General features: G+C 44.5%; 2 protein-coding genes and 1 long non-coding RNA gene across 6 annotated transcripts in view; 2 read left to right on the forward strand and 1 right to left on the reverse strand.

The window, feature by feature from the left end:
• Nucleotides 1–5066, forward strand: part of LOC122944030 (laminin subunit beta-2-like) — a 49165-nt gene extending 44099 nt beyond the window's left edge. The window contains 4 exon segments of the mRNA XM_044302231.1: nucleotides 946–1087; nucleotides 1699–1875; nucleotides 3352–3508; nucleotides 4697–5066. Of these exon segments, the coding sequence (XP_044158166.1) occupies nucleotides 946–1087; nucleotides 1699–1875; nucleotides 3352–3508; nucleotides 4697–4830 (610 nt within the window). The 3' untranslated portion in view covers nucleotides 4831–5066.
• LOC122944032 overlaps nucleotides 1389–18418 on the reverse strand; it is a 94328-nt gene continuing 77298 nt past the window's right edge. For both annotated transcript variants that reach the window (XR_006390922.1, XR_006390923.1), the window contains exon 5: nucleotides 1389–1761. This is a non-coding gene — a long non-coding RNA (uncharacterized LOC122944032). The remainder of the gene's footprint in view (nucleotides 1762–18418) is intronic.
• The window catches only part of LAMB2 (laminin subunit beta 2), a 68896-nt gene continuing 60156 nt past the window's right edge, over nucleotides 9679–18418 (forward strand). For 2 of the 3 annotated variants that reach the window (XM_044302232.1, XM_044302233.1), the window contains exons 1-2: nucleotides 9679–9977; nucleotides 14190–14327. In XM_044302232.1, coding sequence (XP_044158167.1) covers nucleotides 14300–14327 — 28 coding nt within the window. In that variant the 5' untranslated portion in view covers nucleotides 9679–9977; nucleotides 14190–14299. The remainder of the gene's footprint in view (nucleotides 9978–14189; nucleotides 14328–18418) is intronic. The other variant, XM_044302234.1, reaches the window with a different exon arrangement.

The raw sequence follows: 18418 nt of genomic DNA on the forward strand, positions 1-18418 counted from the left end.
TTCATCATCAGCCCCCCCAGCCTCATATCACATAAAAAAAAAAAAAAAAAAAAAAAAAAAAAAAACTCTCCTGCTCCGGACGCCGCCATTCCTCACCTCCAGCGATCTTCTTCCTTCTGCCGTCGGCTGTGCATAGCGTGAGGTCATAGAGCGCCCTCATGCTGTGCGCTGCCACAGCACAGTCGACTGCAGAGGACCGGGAAGCGGTGAGTACAGAGTCTTCACCGCTTCCTGGTCCTCCAATACTAATGGAAGCGCTCATTAGTATTCGCTCCATAAGACGCTGGGACATTTCACCCCCATTTTGGGGGGGGAGGGGGGAATGCATCTTATGGGGTGAAAAATACAGTAATGCCTTGAACTTCCTAGACTGCAAGGTATACTGATATTAACTCCTTTCACTGCCCTAGACCACCAGGAATATAGACATTATCCCTCTCACTGACATAAACCACCAGGCATATAGCCATTAAGCACTTTACCTTCCTAGACCATCAGGCATATAGACATTTGCCCCTTCACTGCCCAAGATTACCGGGGATAACGACATTACCCCTTCACACCCCTAGACCTCTAGGGATACAGGTCCTAAAGTGTCCTGCTCACTAGCTAAAAAGGCTTAGAGGGTACACTGGAAGTTGCGAACTTGACCATAAGGACCCTATTTGCAGTTGTATTACTACAGACCAGTATATTTAGGTTACGCTTGCACTAGGTGTGGCCATCATAAAAGGCCCGGAATATATACAGCGCTGTCATCCAGCTTTCCCAGGCCCCTGAACAGTAGCTATAGTCGTGTAATCACCCGAATTTTCTATTCAGAAGTCTTAGAAACCATCAGTATTGCAATAAACCAGAATGTAAAGTGCTAGTCCTTACTGGTATCATATAAGCCCAGTACATATGGTTCCTCCCTGCCAGTACTTCATCTTTCTATCCACACAGGGAACGGGCTGATGGGGTGAGCGAGAACATCGCTGAGGCCAAAATCCTTGTGGATGAAGCCGGGGACAAAGCAAAGGCCGCAGAGAAAGCTGTAAATGATGTCAAGCAGATTGTAAACAGGCTGAAGAACAGCGTGGAAAAGGTGAAGATCAATCTATCATATATCTATGTAATATCTATCTATTCATCCTTTTATTTATCTCATATCTATCTATCCATCTCATATCTATCTATCTATCTTTCTTGATATATACATGGGGTCAGGTCTAGGAGCACAAGTATCCGGGGCTTAGTGTTGGATTCCTGTTATCCCAGTTACTTGCAGTTGCTGGTTTGTTGTCATTGGACTGGTCTTGAGCAGAGACTAATAACAGGACATATCTGCAGGTCGGAACTATCATCATGGTGCAATCATTTGGCTTCTTCTGACACTGGAATTTTAGTGCCACGTTGACAATACCCCCCCCCCCCCCCCACACACACACACAGTTTTCGGGGTATTACAGTAACATATTCTTTATATAATTATACATCGGGCAGTTCTCCAGGTTTTCCTCCCCTGTTACATTTATTTACTGCTCCAACAAAACAAAAATGAGGCAGTTTTACACATTGTGTCTACAGCCCCTATGTAGATCTATGTGTCTCCATGGTTACAAGCAGACTTGTTACTTTCTTCCAACTGCTACCTCTTCTGCCTAAAACGCATGACGCCATATGGTATAGCGATGCGTTACATGTTTCTGCTTTCAGTCCAAGAACAAAATGGCCGCAGTGGAGGAGACGGAGATGTTCATCATGAATCGCTTGGGAAATCTGTCGAAGGAAGTGGAAGAATTAATTAAGAAAGTGGAGGCCAACAGAGGGTTGGCCACAGAAGCCAGCGAAATGGCGAACAAAGCGCTCACCACCACCGACGGACTTGAAGGGGTAAAAACTCAATTTATAACACAAAGATCTGAACGTGCACATACGTTTCTTTACCCATCTTGTGGTACATCATATCTTCTTCTCCAGTCACATCCAGAGCTGCATTCAGATGACTTCTGACTTCCACCTGCAACAAGCCTAAGAGTTTAGTCATGGCCCTGTCATTCACTGTGTGGTGCCTGGACCAGAAGGATGTGTTGGATGCAGCTTTGGGTGTGAATGGAGCATAAAGTATGATGTATCTGCTAAGGTATAAATATAAAGCAAACTATGTGCAATATTACTTAAAACTAATACATTTATTTAATATTATAGGGAGATTAAAAGATCCGTTCCGTTTCCGTTATGCAGGGGAGTCCTCTTAGATCCGTTTTGCAGCCCATAGACTTCTATTATGGCGAAATGAATAACGAAATGCCTCTAAAGGCATTCCGTCATAGAATTGCGTTATGGTCCGTGGTAACGGAATCCACAACGCAATTCACCTTTTACCAGTAAACGAAGCGTGAACGGATTTCAGAACCGGTACATGACAGTCACTTTATAACAAACTCAGAACCAACCCTCACATGGATCCAAAGATCTCCTCATTCATTAGATTTATTTCAAGATGGCAGCTTAGCGGGCGTGCACTCTCAGGGGGTGTGTCCTTTTTACTGCAGTTGAAGGATGGAGCTGAGCATGCGCTTCCATCTCAGCGAGCAGGACAGCGGAATTAGAAAAAGAGTTAACAGCAGGTGGCGCTGTACAGAAAGATTTCAGTAAATAACTCGGTGGCTGCACAAATTTGTTAATTACATGCAAATACAAAAGTATTCAGATCCAGGTGCAGGTTTTGAAAAATGTAGAATATTTTTGGGGGACAACCACGTTAAACTTGTCACTTCTAGGGGTCCCCTGGTTTGTACCACTTCAGATAGTGAGTCTCCCAAGGAAATCCGATTTATCAGGTCTCGCATACACTGCACAGCCATCTGCACAGAGCGTGTACGGCGCCATCTATAGTTCCCACGGCTTTATAGTACAGAGTTGTTGGCACTATGTGCCGCCCTATGGTCGCAAACTCTTAAAAGGGTTGTCCAGTATTAGAAAACCAAGGCTGTTTTTTTTTTCTAGAAACTAGTCTATGGGTTCTGTCTGATATTGCAGCTTGGCTCCATTGAAGTAAATGGAGCGGATCTGCAACACCAGTAACAGCCTGTGCACAGGTGTGGCGCTGTTTTCAAAAAAAATAAAATCAGTTATTTCTTTTAGAAACCTTGGAAAACCCCATTTAATGTGAGCTAGTCTGCTCATAGACCAGTGAACATAAAGTCTTAAGTTCCAATAACAGCTATAAGTGAGGTCCACCACTGTCCTCCATGGGTGGCCAGGACCTCAGGCATTGCCAAGTCTGCTCCTGAAGATGTGAGAAGAACCTGCAATGACCCGATCTGTCTTCTTCTGCCTATTCATCCCTCCTTTCTGATTTTCTAGGAGATGGATGAAGTTAAGAAGAAATATCAGGAGCTGAAGGACAAGGTTGGAGGAGTGGACACGTCATCGGGGACAGCCATGCAGAAGGTGAAGCGCATCACAGACGAAGCTCAGGATTTACTGAAGAAAGCAACTGATGCGAAGGAAAAGCTGGACGGTGAGTGACCACCATGGGGTTCCCAGGAGGCTTCCAGGGCCCAAGTGCAAAATCTGGAACAGGTTCTCACCTACCAAGTGCCATTTATGAAACTGGTGTCTTCTTAGGTGGCGGAGGAGACTTTAGGCCCCCTCAGACACCATGGCTCAAATGTGACTCTGCACCCGCTATAGCTACCCCCCGATATGCCTGTTCCCTACCTGTAGGGCAGACTACAAACAAAGGGCTCATGCACACAAACACATTTTCTTTCCGTGCCTGTTCCGTTTTTTTTTTTGCTGACATTCATTTCAATGGATCCACACAAAAAAAAACATGGAAATTACTCTGTGTGCATCCGGTTTTCGTATGTCCATTCCGCAAAGTAATAGAACATGTCCTATTATTGTGCGCATCACAGACAAGGTTAGTACTGTTCTATCCACAAAAAACTGACTGCACACGGACATCATCTGTATTTTTTGCGGACCTACATATGGCATGAGCCCAAATCCTGTGTAGTCTGATCCTTCTATCTGACCTAAAAACAGTAAAAGAGAGACTAGCGGAAGTAAAGTAACCCAGAACTGCTGGATCAGACTACACAAGGTTTGTTTGTAGTCTGTAACCATGGCGACACAATGGTCTACAGAGTAGCTGTATACACAAAACAATAAGAAATTTTGTATCAAATGGATCTGCAGGATTGCTTCATTTTAAATGAAGTGAGGCAGGAAATAATTAATTGAAAAAGGTGGACATACCCTTTAAGAAGAAAGTTTTATAACAATCCAGGTTCAGTTTATCTCAGTCTCCATACATCCACAGATCACATTATCCTGGTTAGGGTGAGAACTGAATCTGGGTTATTAGCTGGACCCTAGGGTCCACCATCCTAGTAATTAGCTACAATCATGTCTGGAGGACCGAGTATGTCCATACATTACTCAGGAATCCAAGTGAAAAATGTGTAATACCTTATTTCTCCTGTGGAGGCACTGTAGAGAAATTGAACAATGGTGTCAGGTTCCACCACTGATCACAGCTGATCAATCCTGGTACAAGCTGCAGGACACCCTGGGAACAGATTATTGTTGGCAACCCTTCTGATAACTTGTCCAAAGTGGAGAACCCCTTTAGCAGGAAGTAACCATGGGAGCCCCGTAGTCTTAGCTCGCACTGACCTCATTTACTTCTTCTATGTTTCAGGTCTGGAGGAAAAGTTTAAATCTAATGAAGAAGAGATTAAGTCAAAAATATTACAACTTCAGGAGCTGGAGAATAAAACCTCCGGTCTTCTCGAGGACATCAGAGAAAGATCCGTCATATATTCGACTTGTTAACAACTACTCCCATCATCAGACACATCATTCACCCACCTCCCAAGATGGATAGATACAGCGGTGAGCCCTCAGAGGAACACCATGCCTCTTTCTTACGGTAAAGGTGGGAAAGCTGAGTGACAACCAATATGGCCGCCATTACCTCTCCCATAGGGGGTCTGTGTGGGCAGCCATATTTATTGTCACCCAGCTTTCTCGGAAACAGATGTAACAGAAATCATGACGACAAGATTATACAGACGTGGACAAAATTGTTGGTACCCTTTGGTCAATGAAAGAAAAAGTCACAATGGTCACAGAAATAACTTTAATCTGACAAAAGTAATAATAAATTAAAATTCTATAAATGTTAACCAATGAAAGTCAGACATTGTTTTTCAACCATGCTTCAACAGAATTATGTAAAAAAATAAACTCATGAAACAGGCATGGACAAAAATGATGGTACCCCTAACTTAATATTTTGTTGCGCAACCTTTTGAGGCAATCACTGCAATCAAACGCTTCCTGTAACTGTCAATGAGACATCTGCACCTCTCAGCAGGTATTTTGGCCCACTCCTCATGAGCAAACTGCTCCAGTTGTGTCCGGTTTGAAGGGTGCCTTTTCCAGACTGCATGTTTCAGCTCCTTCCAAAGATGCTCAATAGGATTGAGGTCAGGGCTCATAGAAGGCCACTTTAGAATAGTCCAATTTTTTCCTCTTAGCCATTCTTGGGTGTTTTTAGCGGTGTGTTTTGGGTCATTGTCCTGTTGCAAGACCCATGACCTGCGACTGAGACCAAGCTTTCTGACACTGGCTAGTACATTTCTCTCTAGAATTCCTTGATAGTCTTGAGATTTCATTGTACCCTGCACAGATTCAAGACACCCTGTGCCAGACGCAGCAAAGCAGCCCCAGAACATAACAGAGCCTCCTCCATGTTTCACAGTAGGGACAGTGTTCTTTTCTTGATATGCTTCATTTTTTCGTCTGTGAACATACAGCTGATGTGCCTTGGCAAAAACTTCGATTTTTGTCTCATCTGTCCACAGGACATTCTCCCAGAAGCTTTGTGGCTTGTCAACATGTAGTTTGGCATATTCCAGTCTTGCTTTTTTATGATTCGTTTTCAACAATGGTGTCCTCCTTGGTCGTCTCCCATGTAGTCCACTTTGGCTCAAACAACGACGGATGGTGCGATCTGACACTGATGTTCCTTGAGCATGAAGTTCACCTTGAATCTCTTTAGAAGTCTTTCTAGGCTCTTTTGTTACCATTCGGATTATCCGTCTCTTAGATTTGTCATCAATTTTCCTCCTGCGGCCACGTCCAGGGAGGTTGGCTACAGTCCCATGGATCTTAAACTTATGAATAATATGTGCAACTGTACTCACAGGAACATCTAGTTGCTTGGAGATGGTCTTATAGCCTTTACCTTTAACATGCTTGTCTATAATTTTCTTTCTGATCTCTTGAGACAGCTCTTTCCTTTGCTTCCTCTGGTCCATGTCGAGTGTGGTACACACCATATCACCAAACAACACAGTGATTACCTGGAGCCATATATATAGGCCCAATGGCTGATTACAAGGTTGTAGACACCTGTGATGCTAATTAGTGGACACACCTTGAATTAACATGTCCCTTTGGTCACATTATGTTCTGTGTTTTCTAGGGGTACCATCATTTTTGTCCATGCCTGTTTCATGAGTTTATTTTTTTACATAATTCTGTTGAAGCATGGTTGAAAAACAATGTCTGACTTTCATTGGTTAACATTTATAGAATTTTAATTTATTATTACTTTTGTCAGATTAAAGTTATTTCTGTGACCATTGTGACTTTTTCTTTCATTGACCAAAGGGTACCAACAATTTTGTCCACGTCTGTATAACACTAGGTATAGGCCTAGTAGTTACAAGTATGGAGAACGCAACGTCAAGATAAGTGTCCTTCATGGATAGAAGCGCTCCCATGTATCCTGACACACTGTAACGAACACCACAGCCCAAAACCTGACATTCCAGTGGAGGTTTGCTATGTTTGTACACGTCATGCGGATGTATTAAAATATATCATGCAAAACTTCTCTCTGTGTCCTTTCCTTATGAACTGAACTTATGAACTAATTTCAATTATTTCCCCAAAATATTCCCTGGAAAATAGGAGGTTGTGAGAAGCGTGTAATACCTCATTCTGCCTGTAGGGGAGCTGCAGGGGGAGCTGAACACTTCCAGGTTTCTCCGGCGATCACAGCCGATCACTGGAGGCTTCAGCAGCTGGATAGCTTTCATCTACTTATTCTTGTTGGACAAACAAAGGTATTCTCCAAACCCCTTTAAGGAAAAAAATGTGTAACAACTTGTATGGAGACTAAAACAGGGGTCATATGGGTTGTCACTCTGTCCAGAAAAACACATGACTAAGGGTCGGCCTTTCTCACTGGAGTTTGAAAGTTAATGTGACAAGCTCCTATGTAGACTGAAGAGGAGCAACGTGGCCCCTTCATTGTGCTGATCGCCGGGGGGTCCCGAAACGTCGGACCGATCAAACATTCATGGTCTATGCTGAGGAATATTCCTGTAACAAGCGAGTCTCCTCCTGGCTCAGGTGTGTGTACTGCGGGCTCCTCACCAGTAGGAGGCAGTGTGTGCTCTGCTAATAATAGGCAGCAACACTGGACGTTTACTGACACGGACGCTGCCGTTATTTCAGGCCGATGCCCAATAACACGTTGCAGTGCATTGTGGGGGATTTCTGCTCTATCCTGGATGAATGTACAGCAGCTGAAATAAAAACACCACAGCAAAGACTGCACTATAGATACAGTAGAGAAACGTGAGGCTCTGCAGCCCGGGAGCAGCAGGTCTGTAAATGCAGCTCAGGATGTAACTGGAGCATGAGACATCATGATATCACTAATCGATTATACAGAGAAAAGCGACGCCGGGTACTGCTGATCTCTTCCTGTAAATGAAATATCAATATATATATATATCAGCTGCTGCAGAACCTCATAATACACACCTCAGCTGCTGCAGAACCTCATAATATACACCTCAGCTGCTGCAGAACCTCATAATATACACCTCAGCTGCTGCAGAACCTCATAATACACACCTCAGCTGCTGCAGAACCTCATAATATACACCTCAGCTGCTGCAGAACCTCATAATACACACCTCACCTGCTGCAGAACCTCAAAATACACACCTCAGCTGCTGCAGAACCTCATAATACACACCTCAGCTGCTGCAGAACCTCATAATACACACCTCAGCTGCTGCAGAACCTCAGAATACACACTTCAGCTGCTGCAGAACCTCATAATACACACCTAAGCTGCTGCACAACCTCATAATCCACACATCAACTGCTGCAGAACATCAGAATACACACCTCAGCTGCTGCAGAACCTCATAATACACACCTCAGCTGCTGCAGAACCTCATAATACACACCTCAGCTGCTGCAGAACCTCATAATACACAACTCAGCTGCTGCAGAACATTACAATACACACCTCAGCTGCTGCAGAACATTGTGATATACACAACACTTGCTGCAGAACCTCATAATACACACCTCAGCTTCTGCAGAACATTGTGATATACACAACACTTGCTGCAGAATGTCTTCACCAAATCAGTTAGAGATTTTTATAGGATTCAATGCTGGACACAGGGAGAAAGCTGCAGCAGAAAGGATACAACCCCTAAGCTGTGAAGATAGGGAGAGAGCTGCTGCAGAAAAGCCCCCCCCCCCCCCAAGATATGATTGGAAGAGAGCTGCAGCAGAAAGGACACATCCCCTGAGAAAGGGCAAACCCCCTGAGCTGTTATAAGGAGAGTTGCAACAGAAAGGACATGCCCCTGAACTGTTACAGGGAGAGATCTGCAGCAGAAAGGAGATGCCCCTGGGCTGAGATAGATAGATAGAGAGAGAGAGAGCTGCAGCAGACAGGACACACCTCCTGAGAAAAGGCACATCCCCTGAGCTGTTATAGGGAGAGTTGCAACAGAAAGGACATGCCCCTGAACTGTTACAGGGAGAGATGTGCAGCAGAAAGGAGATGCCCCTGGGCTGAGATAGATAGATAGAGAGAGCTGCAGCAGACAGGACACACCTCCTGAGAAAAGGCACATCCCCTGAGCTGTTATAGGGACAGCTGCAATAGAAAGTAACACGCCCCTGAACTGTGACAGGGAGAAGTCTGCAGCAGAAGGGACATTTCCGTGAGCTGTGATAGAGAGAGAGAGAGCTGCAGCAGACAGGACACACCTGCTGATAAAAGGCACAACCCTGGACTGTTATAGGGAAAGAGCTGCAGCAGAAAGGACAGACCCCTGAGAAAGGGAAACCCCCCTGAGCTGTTATAGGGAGAGCTGCAACAGAAAGTACACGCACCTGTACTGTAACAGGGAGAGATCTGCAGCAGAAAGGACATGACCCCTGAGCTGTGATAGAGTGAGAGCTGCACCAGAAAGGACACACTCTCTGAGCTGCCAGCTTGATATCCATCTGAGGGCTGGTTCTGGCTTTGTTAGAAAGAGATTGTCATGTGCTATGTAATGTCTGATTAATCATGGGAGAACCCCTTTAAATAAATCTCATCATATTGTGTTTCGGGGGACAAAATCCCTTTTTATATGAGAGACCTGCAGCCAGGCACAATGATGAGGGTGATACATGCGGGCATCTACACAACCACCACCACAAGGCGGCCCCTTTCATGGCAGATGAGTCTGTGCCCCTCCACCTTCCTACATCTGTATTATTGTTACAATGGGGAGAGGGGGGGGGCATTACTATATATATACAGTATATACCCAGAATGCAGTCAGTGACATCAGTCCCGGGGGGCACCGCACAACATGTCAGTGTCATACCAGTGTGTATAATGGGAGTGTAACCTGAGTGCCTGCGGGATTAGTACCACCCTCACATCAGCGCTGGGAACACTCCGGCTTTGTATGTACAGTTACTGGCGGTGTCTGCAGTCAGGGCCCAGTGTGCGGAAAATCTCCTCCTCCTCAATCACAGAACTTTCCTCTGACACAAGACTTTGGCTAGAAATAACTTACGACTCCGATGAAGCAGCCTGAAGGGAGCGAGCACATGGGGGGCTGACAGCCGGGACCCCAAACCTGCCACACTGCCAGCTGGTAAGTGCCAGGACCACCAGAGACATAGACCGCTTCCAATAATCATCTATCTATCTTATTACTAGTAATTGATACAGAAAAATCATTCTTTTTTCGCACTTTCCATAGAACTAAATTGGGGTAACACCTTGAAACTATTTCACGTAACATAGATACTCAGATAACCTTTGGTTGGAGCCCCAACCAAACACACAGTCTATCTATCTCCTATCTATCTATAATCTATCTCTCTATCTATCTATCTATCTAATATCTATCTATATAATTATCTATCCTCTAAAACTGATGCATTACTCCAAACTTTTTTGGGCGTTATAGCTAGCAAGACATTGGCCTTGTGTCTTGGAGTGATAGCCCCCAATTCTGAAATGATCTATCGATCTATCTATCATCTACCTAATATCTATATATCTAAACATCTATGTAATATCTGTCTATCTATTTACCTACTTTGTATCTTTCATGGAATGTTCTGACAGCTGTTAGTCACAGGTCGTAGACCCCGATACTTGCACGGTTTATTCGGAATATTCTAGATATCCTCGTCCTCTCACCTGCTGTCTCGAATATATATATTCTGATACATGAAATCATGTGAGCGCAGATATCCTAGGATATCCGCCAGCGAGGAGGGAAGTAGTATTCTGGAAGGAGAACTAGGATTCTTCTAGTGACACTGCCAGGGACAAACATTTTCCAAAGGAATTCTTGAAGACCCGAGGCGGTGATGAAAATTAGGAACAGTTGGTTGGCAGCTAAAAGTCAGAGACAGAACAGAAGATCGTGTCCCATGTCAGGGGAACAACACATTAATATTTACTGCTGCCTGCAATAATTTCTCCAGACTCATGAATGATAAGTGTTAAAGGAGAACTCCACCTAAAAACCTCAGCCCCCCACCCATTACTACTGTCACTAATGCTCTGTTCACACTGACATTGTTCCCTTGCATTGCATTCCTGGGAATTGGAAACCCCCCTCCGAGTCCTCTATGAGAAGCAGAGTTTAATGATCATACTCATTCAGCCACCACTAGAGAGCGCTCACTGTATGTGGATTTTTTAATGCTTTTAATGGGAGCTCCCCCTAGTGGTGGTAGCAGGCAAACTGAATTTACTACCTGTTCTTGTTTCAGGTGACTTCAGGATTGGCTGTTATGTGTGTACATGAGTTATAACACTTTATCTGACCATTACATGACTTGTATTCTGCATTTTCACTAGTTTTTCTCTCTGCAGGCTCCATATTTAATTGTGAGTCTTGCTTGAGCTGGTGGGTGTAGGCTAGCTGCTATGATGTCTCCCATATACTGCTCCCCTATCTCTTTGTAGCACCCCCATATCCCCGGAGCAGCATGGAGAATATTATACAACAATACTGAGAAGTGTAGCCGTGAATCCAGCTCTGGGGTGCTATAGGATACTTAAAGAAACTGCACATTTGGGGTGGGTGCTTCTGCTGCAAATTCGGAAGCACATTTTACTGCATATCAGCAATACAATCCCAATCTCATCACTCTACACTTTAAGGGTAGAACTCTACAGTGAAAATCTGTAGCAGAACTTGACATGCTGTACTAAGCAGTGTAGCTGTGAATCCAGCACTGGGGTGTAGGCTAGCTTCTATGAAGTCTCCTATGCACTGCACAGAAAGGAGATCCTGCTCCCCTATCTCTTTGTTGCACCCCCATCTCCCAGGAGCAGCATGGAGAACATTATACAACAATACTATGAAGTGTAGCGGTGAATCTAGCTCTGGGGTGCTATAGAATACTCAAAGAACCTGCATATTTTGGGTGGGTGCTTCTGTTGCAAATCCAGCAGCACTTTTTACTGCATATCAGCAGTACAATCCCCATTTTATCACTCTACACTTAAAAGGGTGAAGTAGTATTCTGGAAGGAGAACTAGGATTCTTCTAGTGACACTGCCAGGGACAAACATTTTCCAAAGGAATTCTTGAAGACCCGAGGCGGTGATGAAAATTAGGAACAGTTGGTTGGCAGCTAAAAGTCAGAGACAGAACAGAAGATCGTGTCCCATGTCAGGGAACAACACATTAATATTTACTGCTGCCTGCAATAATTTCTCCAGACTCATGAATGATGAGTGTTAAAGGAGAACTCCACCTAAAAACCTCAGCCCCTCACCCATTACTACTGTCACTAATGCTCTGTTTACACTGACATTGTTCCCTTGCATTGCATTCCTGGGAATTGGAAACCCCCCTCCGAGTCCTCTATGAGAAGCAGAGTTTAATGATCATACTCATTCAGCCACCACTAGAGAGTGCTCACTGTATGTGGATTTTTTAATGCTTTTAATGGGAGCTCCCCCTAGTGGTGGTAGCAGGCAAACTGAATTTACTACCTGTTCTTGTTTCAGGTGACTTCAGGATTGGCTGTTATGTGTGTACATGAGTTATAACACTTTATCTGACCATTACATGACTTGTATTCTGCATTTTCACTAGTTTTTCTCTCTGCCGGCTCCATATTTAATTGTGTCTTTTCTCTCTGCAGGCTCCATATTTAATTGTGTCTTGCTTGAGCTGGTGGGTGTAGGCTAGCTGCTATGATGTCTCCCATACACTGCTCCCCTATCTCATTTGTAGCACCCCATCTCCCCGGAGCAGCATGGAGAACATTATACAACAATACTGAGAAGTGTAGCGGTGAATCCAGCTCTGGGGTGCTATAGAATACTTAAATAATCTGCACATTTGGGGTGGGTGCTTCTGCTGCAAATTCGGAAAGCACATTATACTGCATATCAGCAGTACAATCCCAATTTCATCACTCTACACTTTAAGGGGAGAAATCTACAGTGAAAATCTGTAGCAGAACTTGACATGCTGTACTAAGCAGTGTAGCTGTGAATCCAGCACTGGGGTGTAGGCTAGCTTCTATGAAGTCTCCTATGCACTGCACAGAAAAGAGATCCTGCTCCCCTATCTCTTTGTAGCCCCCCCCCCCCCCCATCTCCCAGGAGCAGCATGGAGAACATTATACAACAATACTATGAAGTGTAGCGGTGAATCCAGCTCTGGGGTGCTATAGAATACTTAAAGAACCTGCATATTTGGGGTGGGTGCTTCTGTTGCAAATCCAGCAGCACTTTTTACTGCATATCAGCAGTACAATCCCTATTTCATCACTCTACACTTAAAAGGGTGAACTCTACAGCAAAAATCTGTAGCAGAAATTGACATCCAGTGGATAAAAAAAATAAAAAATCAGCACTGCAGGTCAATTTCTACATAGCTTGCATGGTAATACACCTTGGAAAATCCACAGCAGACACACGACATGTTCAGGTAGCCTTACTAGAAGCAACTCCGCTTTTGTGTATTTCTCTGCCTCTAGCAGCTCCCACCTCCCCTCCCCAGACAGCAACTGCAACCTGATCTCTTAGCGAGCCCTAACCTGTGTTCATTGAGGACGGAAGTTAGTAGTGAATTGAGAGTGAGTGATCAGTCTAGATGGTGGTATGAGGGGATGATGTGACTGATAAGTGGAGAAAGAGGAATTTTTCTGCAATAAGATATATTACAAAGTTTCTTATCTTCACTTTTTCTACTTATTTATAAAAAAAAAAGACTAAAACAACAGTTAGTCCTTAAAAAGCACCTGCCTTGGGAATTAGTGCAACTGATCTTTACAATACAGGTATCATTTTAATCAGCAGGATCAACCTTACCAGGCAGTATGACTGGTGTGATGGAGTTGATCATGCTGACAGGTGCCCCTTAAAGGGGTTTTCCCAAGACAAATACTTATGACCTATCCTCTGGTGGGCAACAATTTCCACGCTGATAAATTTAGGGGAATTGGCTTCACATAGCCATATCCTTGTTGCCCATAGCAACCAATCAGAGTTTCGCTTTCATTTTCTAAACTGCACTAGTGAGTTGTGTTTTGTTGCCAGGGCAACAGAGACATCATACATACAAGGCTTATAGTGGACGACAGGGCAGCGGTTGCCCGGGGAGATGGCAACCCATGCGATGACAATTTTCATTCTACCCCCCCCCCCCCCATCTCCTAAAAAAAGATACTGCAACCTGATTGGCTGCTATGGGTGACAACTGCCTGTTTTTAGAGTTTATACCTGGGTCTCAGCCAGTACAAAAACAGCAACAGAAAAATATTTCCCCCGCAGACCGTGCCGGTCGCCGGAGCCAAATTTACAATTAATTCCATCTTTCTTTCAGCGCTGCCATATTTACTGAAGTGGACACGGCTTTTACAAACTCGTCCTGACTGAAATAACACGAAGCGTTCCCCTAGGCTGCCGCTGAGAACTGCACCCGTCCCGTCCACCATGCTGCCCGCCGTCATTATAATAACCGGTACGTTGTGCCTTTAACGCATTCAATTAATTTTCTCCGAATTTTCTCCCGAAATTTGTGCAAAACTGTAACCGAATCCTACACAGGGTGGGACTGGGATCTGACGAGGAGCCCCTATTTTACCTCAGCCATATTGACCTAACATACTTACCAACGTTTCAGTTGGTAAAATCAGGACATATAAGTCCCACCTCTGGGAATGTCCCGACCCCACCCGCGAACACCCATTTATGGGCGGAGATTGTGCTAACCACGCCCGTTTTTGGCCTGGGACATTGCGAATTTGCCAAAAATCAGGGATAGTTCCACCAAATTCGAGACAGTTGGCAACTATGACCTAAGCAGGTGGAGAAGCTAGCTACTTCCTCCCTCGCTGATGTCACCACTGATCTAGACTTCCCAGCATTCCTTGTTTTTAGGCAAAGATTTGAGAGGGAGGGGACTGTCTCTGTGATTGGACTCTGAGAGGAAAATGGAGGACACCGTGTATTGGGTGACAGGAAAGAAAGTCACGTGACCACCAATATGGCTGCCGGTGGGGGCGGCTACTTCCTTTCCAGAAACTAAAGGCACGCCCGAACCAGTAACTATATGTCCTCGAAAAGATGGCTGACCACCAATATGTCCATAGAGACTGTCATCAAGGTTTTCCACACACCTGAACGGCAAATATGTCAAATTCTACTGCAGGGTTAGCCCACTATATAATCCACAAATTTACCAGTCAGAGAAAGCTGGGTGACAACCCTTTTGGGAGCTGAAATGGCAGCCATATTGGTCACAGTCACAGCCTACTAAGTATTGCTTAAAGGGATAAACCAGGCACACTGCCGCATAGGGTAGCTCAGCTGAATGTAATGATGCCTTTCAATTAGCGATCCATTGCTTCATTCTGGAGAAAAACTGCTTTAAACCCATATGCAAATGAGCAGTTCCTCAGGGGTGGGTCCAACCACTCTGTACAACCTTGTTCCTCCTGCTTCCTCTGTTAGCTCCTCCCTCTAATTCTTGATTAACGGAGTATGCGAGATGACCATGCAGGAACCTGGCCCTGTCCATCAAAAAGGAGAGGGAGGGACTTTCAGAGGAAGCAGGAGGAGTAAGTGCACAGGTTGACTTGGGCCCGCCCTCAGTGCACTTAACTGCTCATCTGTGTATGAATGAAAAGTACTTTTTCTACAGAATAAATAAGTGAAAGGCATCATTACATTCATCTGAGCTAGCCCTGCAAGACATTGGGGGTCTGGGATAGCCCCTTCGCTACCGGAGAATGAGCCTAATAACGACAAGGCGCACACCTCGTCATACATTAGGCTCATCCTCTGGCAGTCCGGGTGCCTAGACTGAAAATTACTTCAGTCCCTGACTGTCATTTATGTCTGTTTCCAAGCGTAAATGTATTTGCCGGGGCCGATGGACCAGACCTGGCCCCTGTCATGGCCCCCATTCACCAGTGGAGAGGACAACGTAAAAACACTGCTTGTGACAAAATATGTTGCACGGGCGTTTAGAAAATCGTAAACGAGGTCTTGCTACTTTATTCAAAAACACAGTAAACGACCCCCATTGAGCCTGGTTTAATGGTATTTCCTGCTGACAGGCTCCCTTTAAAGGGATAGCTAAGAAGATAGCATGGATGGGAGCACATAGGTTGACAGTCTCGTTGACTGAAGGGGGCGTAACATAGCCAATTCACCTTTGATACTGGAGGTTTCTGAAACTTTACCGCCATGGAAGTCTCTGCAGCTACTAAGTGACCCATGTGGTGTAGTAATTCAGTGACCTGGATTGGGGTGGCCCCAAGATACCATCAATGTGTCACCATGTTTCGCTGCTCTCCGGAAGGGATGGTAAGGCATGGTGCACCCTAATGGGAAATAAGTGCAGAGAGTCAAGGTCTGCAGTAAACCAGTTTGCTTCTTTACTGGAGAAACTCAAGTGCAAAACAATACAGGCAGTGCACTGAGCTGGCTTCTCCAGTCTCTGACCGGGTAGAAGAAGGAAAGGCATGAGCTAGCACAGAAGGCTGGTACCCTGGCCAAAGGCTGGTGGCCCAGAGTCTGTGACTGTCGTCCAGCGGGAGGTTTGGTCAATGGGTGAGTAACCCCGAGTTTGTGGCTCAGCATTCCCATCTCAGCGTCTTCTTCTGGTCACTCATGCAGCCTAGCAGAGTCTCTCCTACTAAACACAGGTCCCTATCTGCAGACAACTAGGGGCTCTACCTGCTCTCCTTATATACAGCTGGTAGCTGAACTAAAACCTTCTAGTAGGAGGGGTGAAGTGGAGAATCACAGCCTAAAAAAAAACAATGTTACAATTTCTGTCTATCATAGACTTGTATAGAGTTTTAATGCAAGACTATGGGAATGACTAAGCAGCTTTTCTAGACAAACAATGTTACAGTTTCTGTCTATCATAGATTTCTATAGAGTTTTAATGCAAGACTATGGGAATGACTAAGCAGCTTTTCCAGACATAAACAATGTTACAATTTCTGTCTATCATAGATTTGTATAGCGTTTTAGTGCAAGACTATGGGAATGACTAAGCAGCTTTTCCAGACATAAACAACAGAGCTAAACCACATGGAAAGTCCCAAAGTCTCTCAGTATTAGCTGGCTGTGCATTAACCCTTTCCGTAGTGCAGCTACGGTGTAATCACAGCACAAATGAACAGGATATATTACAATATAAATATAAAATGCAACAATATGAAACAGTATAAGTGCACACAACAGCATAGTCACAGTGCAAGTTAACCCTTCAAAGTGCAATGGCTTTGCATAGTACCAATAAAGGCAAACGTCCATAGTCCAAAGCACCCTTACTCCAAGGCCCTACAGTAACAACCACAAGGCTAAACATACAAGAAAGAAGTGGGGCTGAAGAAGCATCCACCTCTACCATGTTGGTATAAGGGGCGCCATTTTTATTTACTCTATGCCCCTCCCCTGCCATTATCTTTGTGCTTTTTCTTCTCCATTATTTCCAGTTTAGCTTTACCAAATACCAGTGAGACTAGCAGCCTTCTAGCCGCGGGGACGGGATATGCTCCAACACAACTTTCCTCTGTGTTTTTGCTTTCTGGACAATGGATAAAACATTGCAGGAAGCCGCCATGTATTTTCCTGACACAAGAAAAGGGTCTCGAAAAAGTGATTTATGTAATATTGTTCCCAGAAGTTTGGAAAGAAAACACATCATTAGTGAGGCACTTTCCACCCACAGACGTCTCCGACATCCGAGCATCTGCTTCTGGAGTTATGTGTCTTCACATGTGACTTCTGAAGGATAATTGTCCAGCAATGATCAGTAGGAGTAAAACCTCATCAGCTCCCAGTTTTATGCCTTTTTCTTTATGTTGTTCTTATTGTAACCTTTCATGTTTAATTACATCCTACAAAAAAGTAACCAGTGGCAACCAATCAGAATTCATTACTCCACAGAATAGTGATGAAAGCTGACATTCGGTCGTTTATAAAGGGTTCCAGCCGCCATTCTAAAGGGATATTACCAATGGTTAAAGGGGTTGACTGGTTAAGAACACTGTGTTAGGAAATTCCAAGTTTATAAGGTTAGCCGGGGGGGTAATGGGGGGGTCAGAAGCCTCCTTTATTCATTGGAGTGCAGAGTGGCTACAGAGAGCCGTTCTTGCTCTGGGAGGACCCCATGTGTCAAAGACAGACCATTGGTTTCCATAGGCATTGTGTAATACTCCACTTGCCCTGCGGAGGAGCTGCAGGGAAAAAGAAAACTTAAAAGTTGTTGCCCAGGTCAGCTAGAGATTGAATATAATCTCTGGGGTCCGTAGTGTGACCCCTTGTGATCACTGGGTGACCCTTTAAATTAAAAGATATTGCCCAAAGCAGAAAACCTCTTTAAGGATACTTGGCAACATCCAAATCAGTGATGTATAGAACCATGAAATAAAGGTAACTCAATGGTTCTGTGACACAACCGGTACCAAAAATTGTAACTAACTGGCAACAGTACCAGCCCATAGTTACTAGGGGCATAATATATGCTGACATAACACATTCACTGGACTCTATTACTTGAACCTCATCAACAGCTGGCATTATACTCAGGAG

The sequence above is a fragment of the Bufo gargarizans genome, chromosome 7 (assembly GCF_014858855.1).
Source record: "Bufo gargarizans isolate SCDJY-AF-19 chromosome 7, ASM1485885v1, whole genome shotgun sequence".
Classification (NCBI taxonomy): domain Eukaryota; kingdom Metazoa; phylum Chordata; class Amphibia; order Anura; family Bufonidae; genus Bufo; species Bufo gargarizans.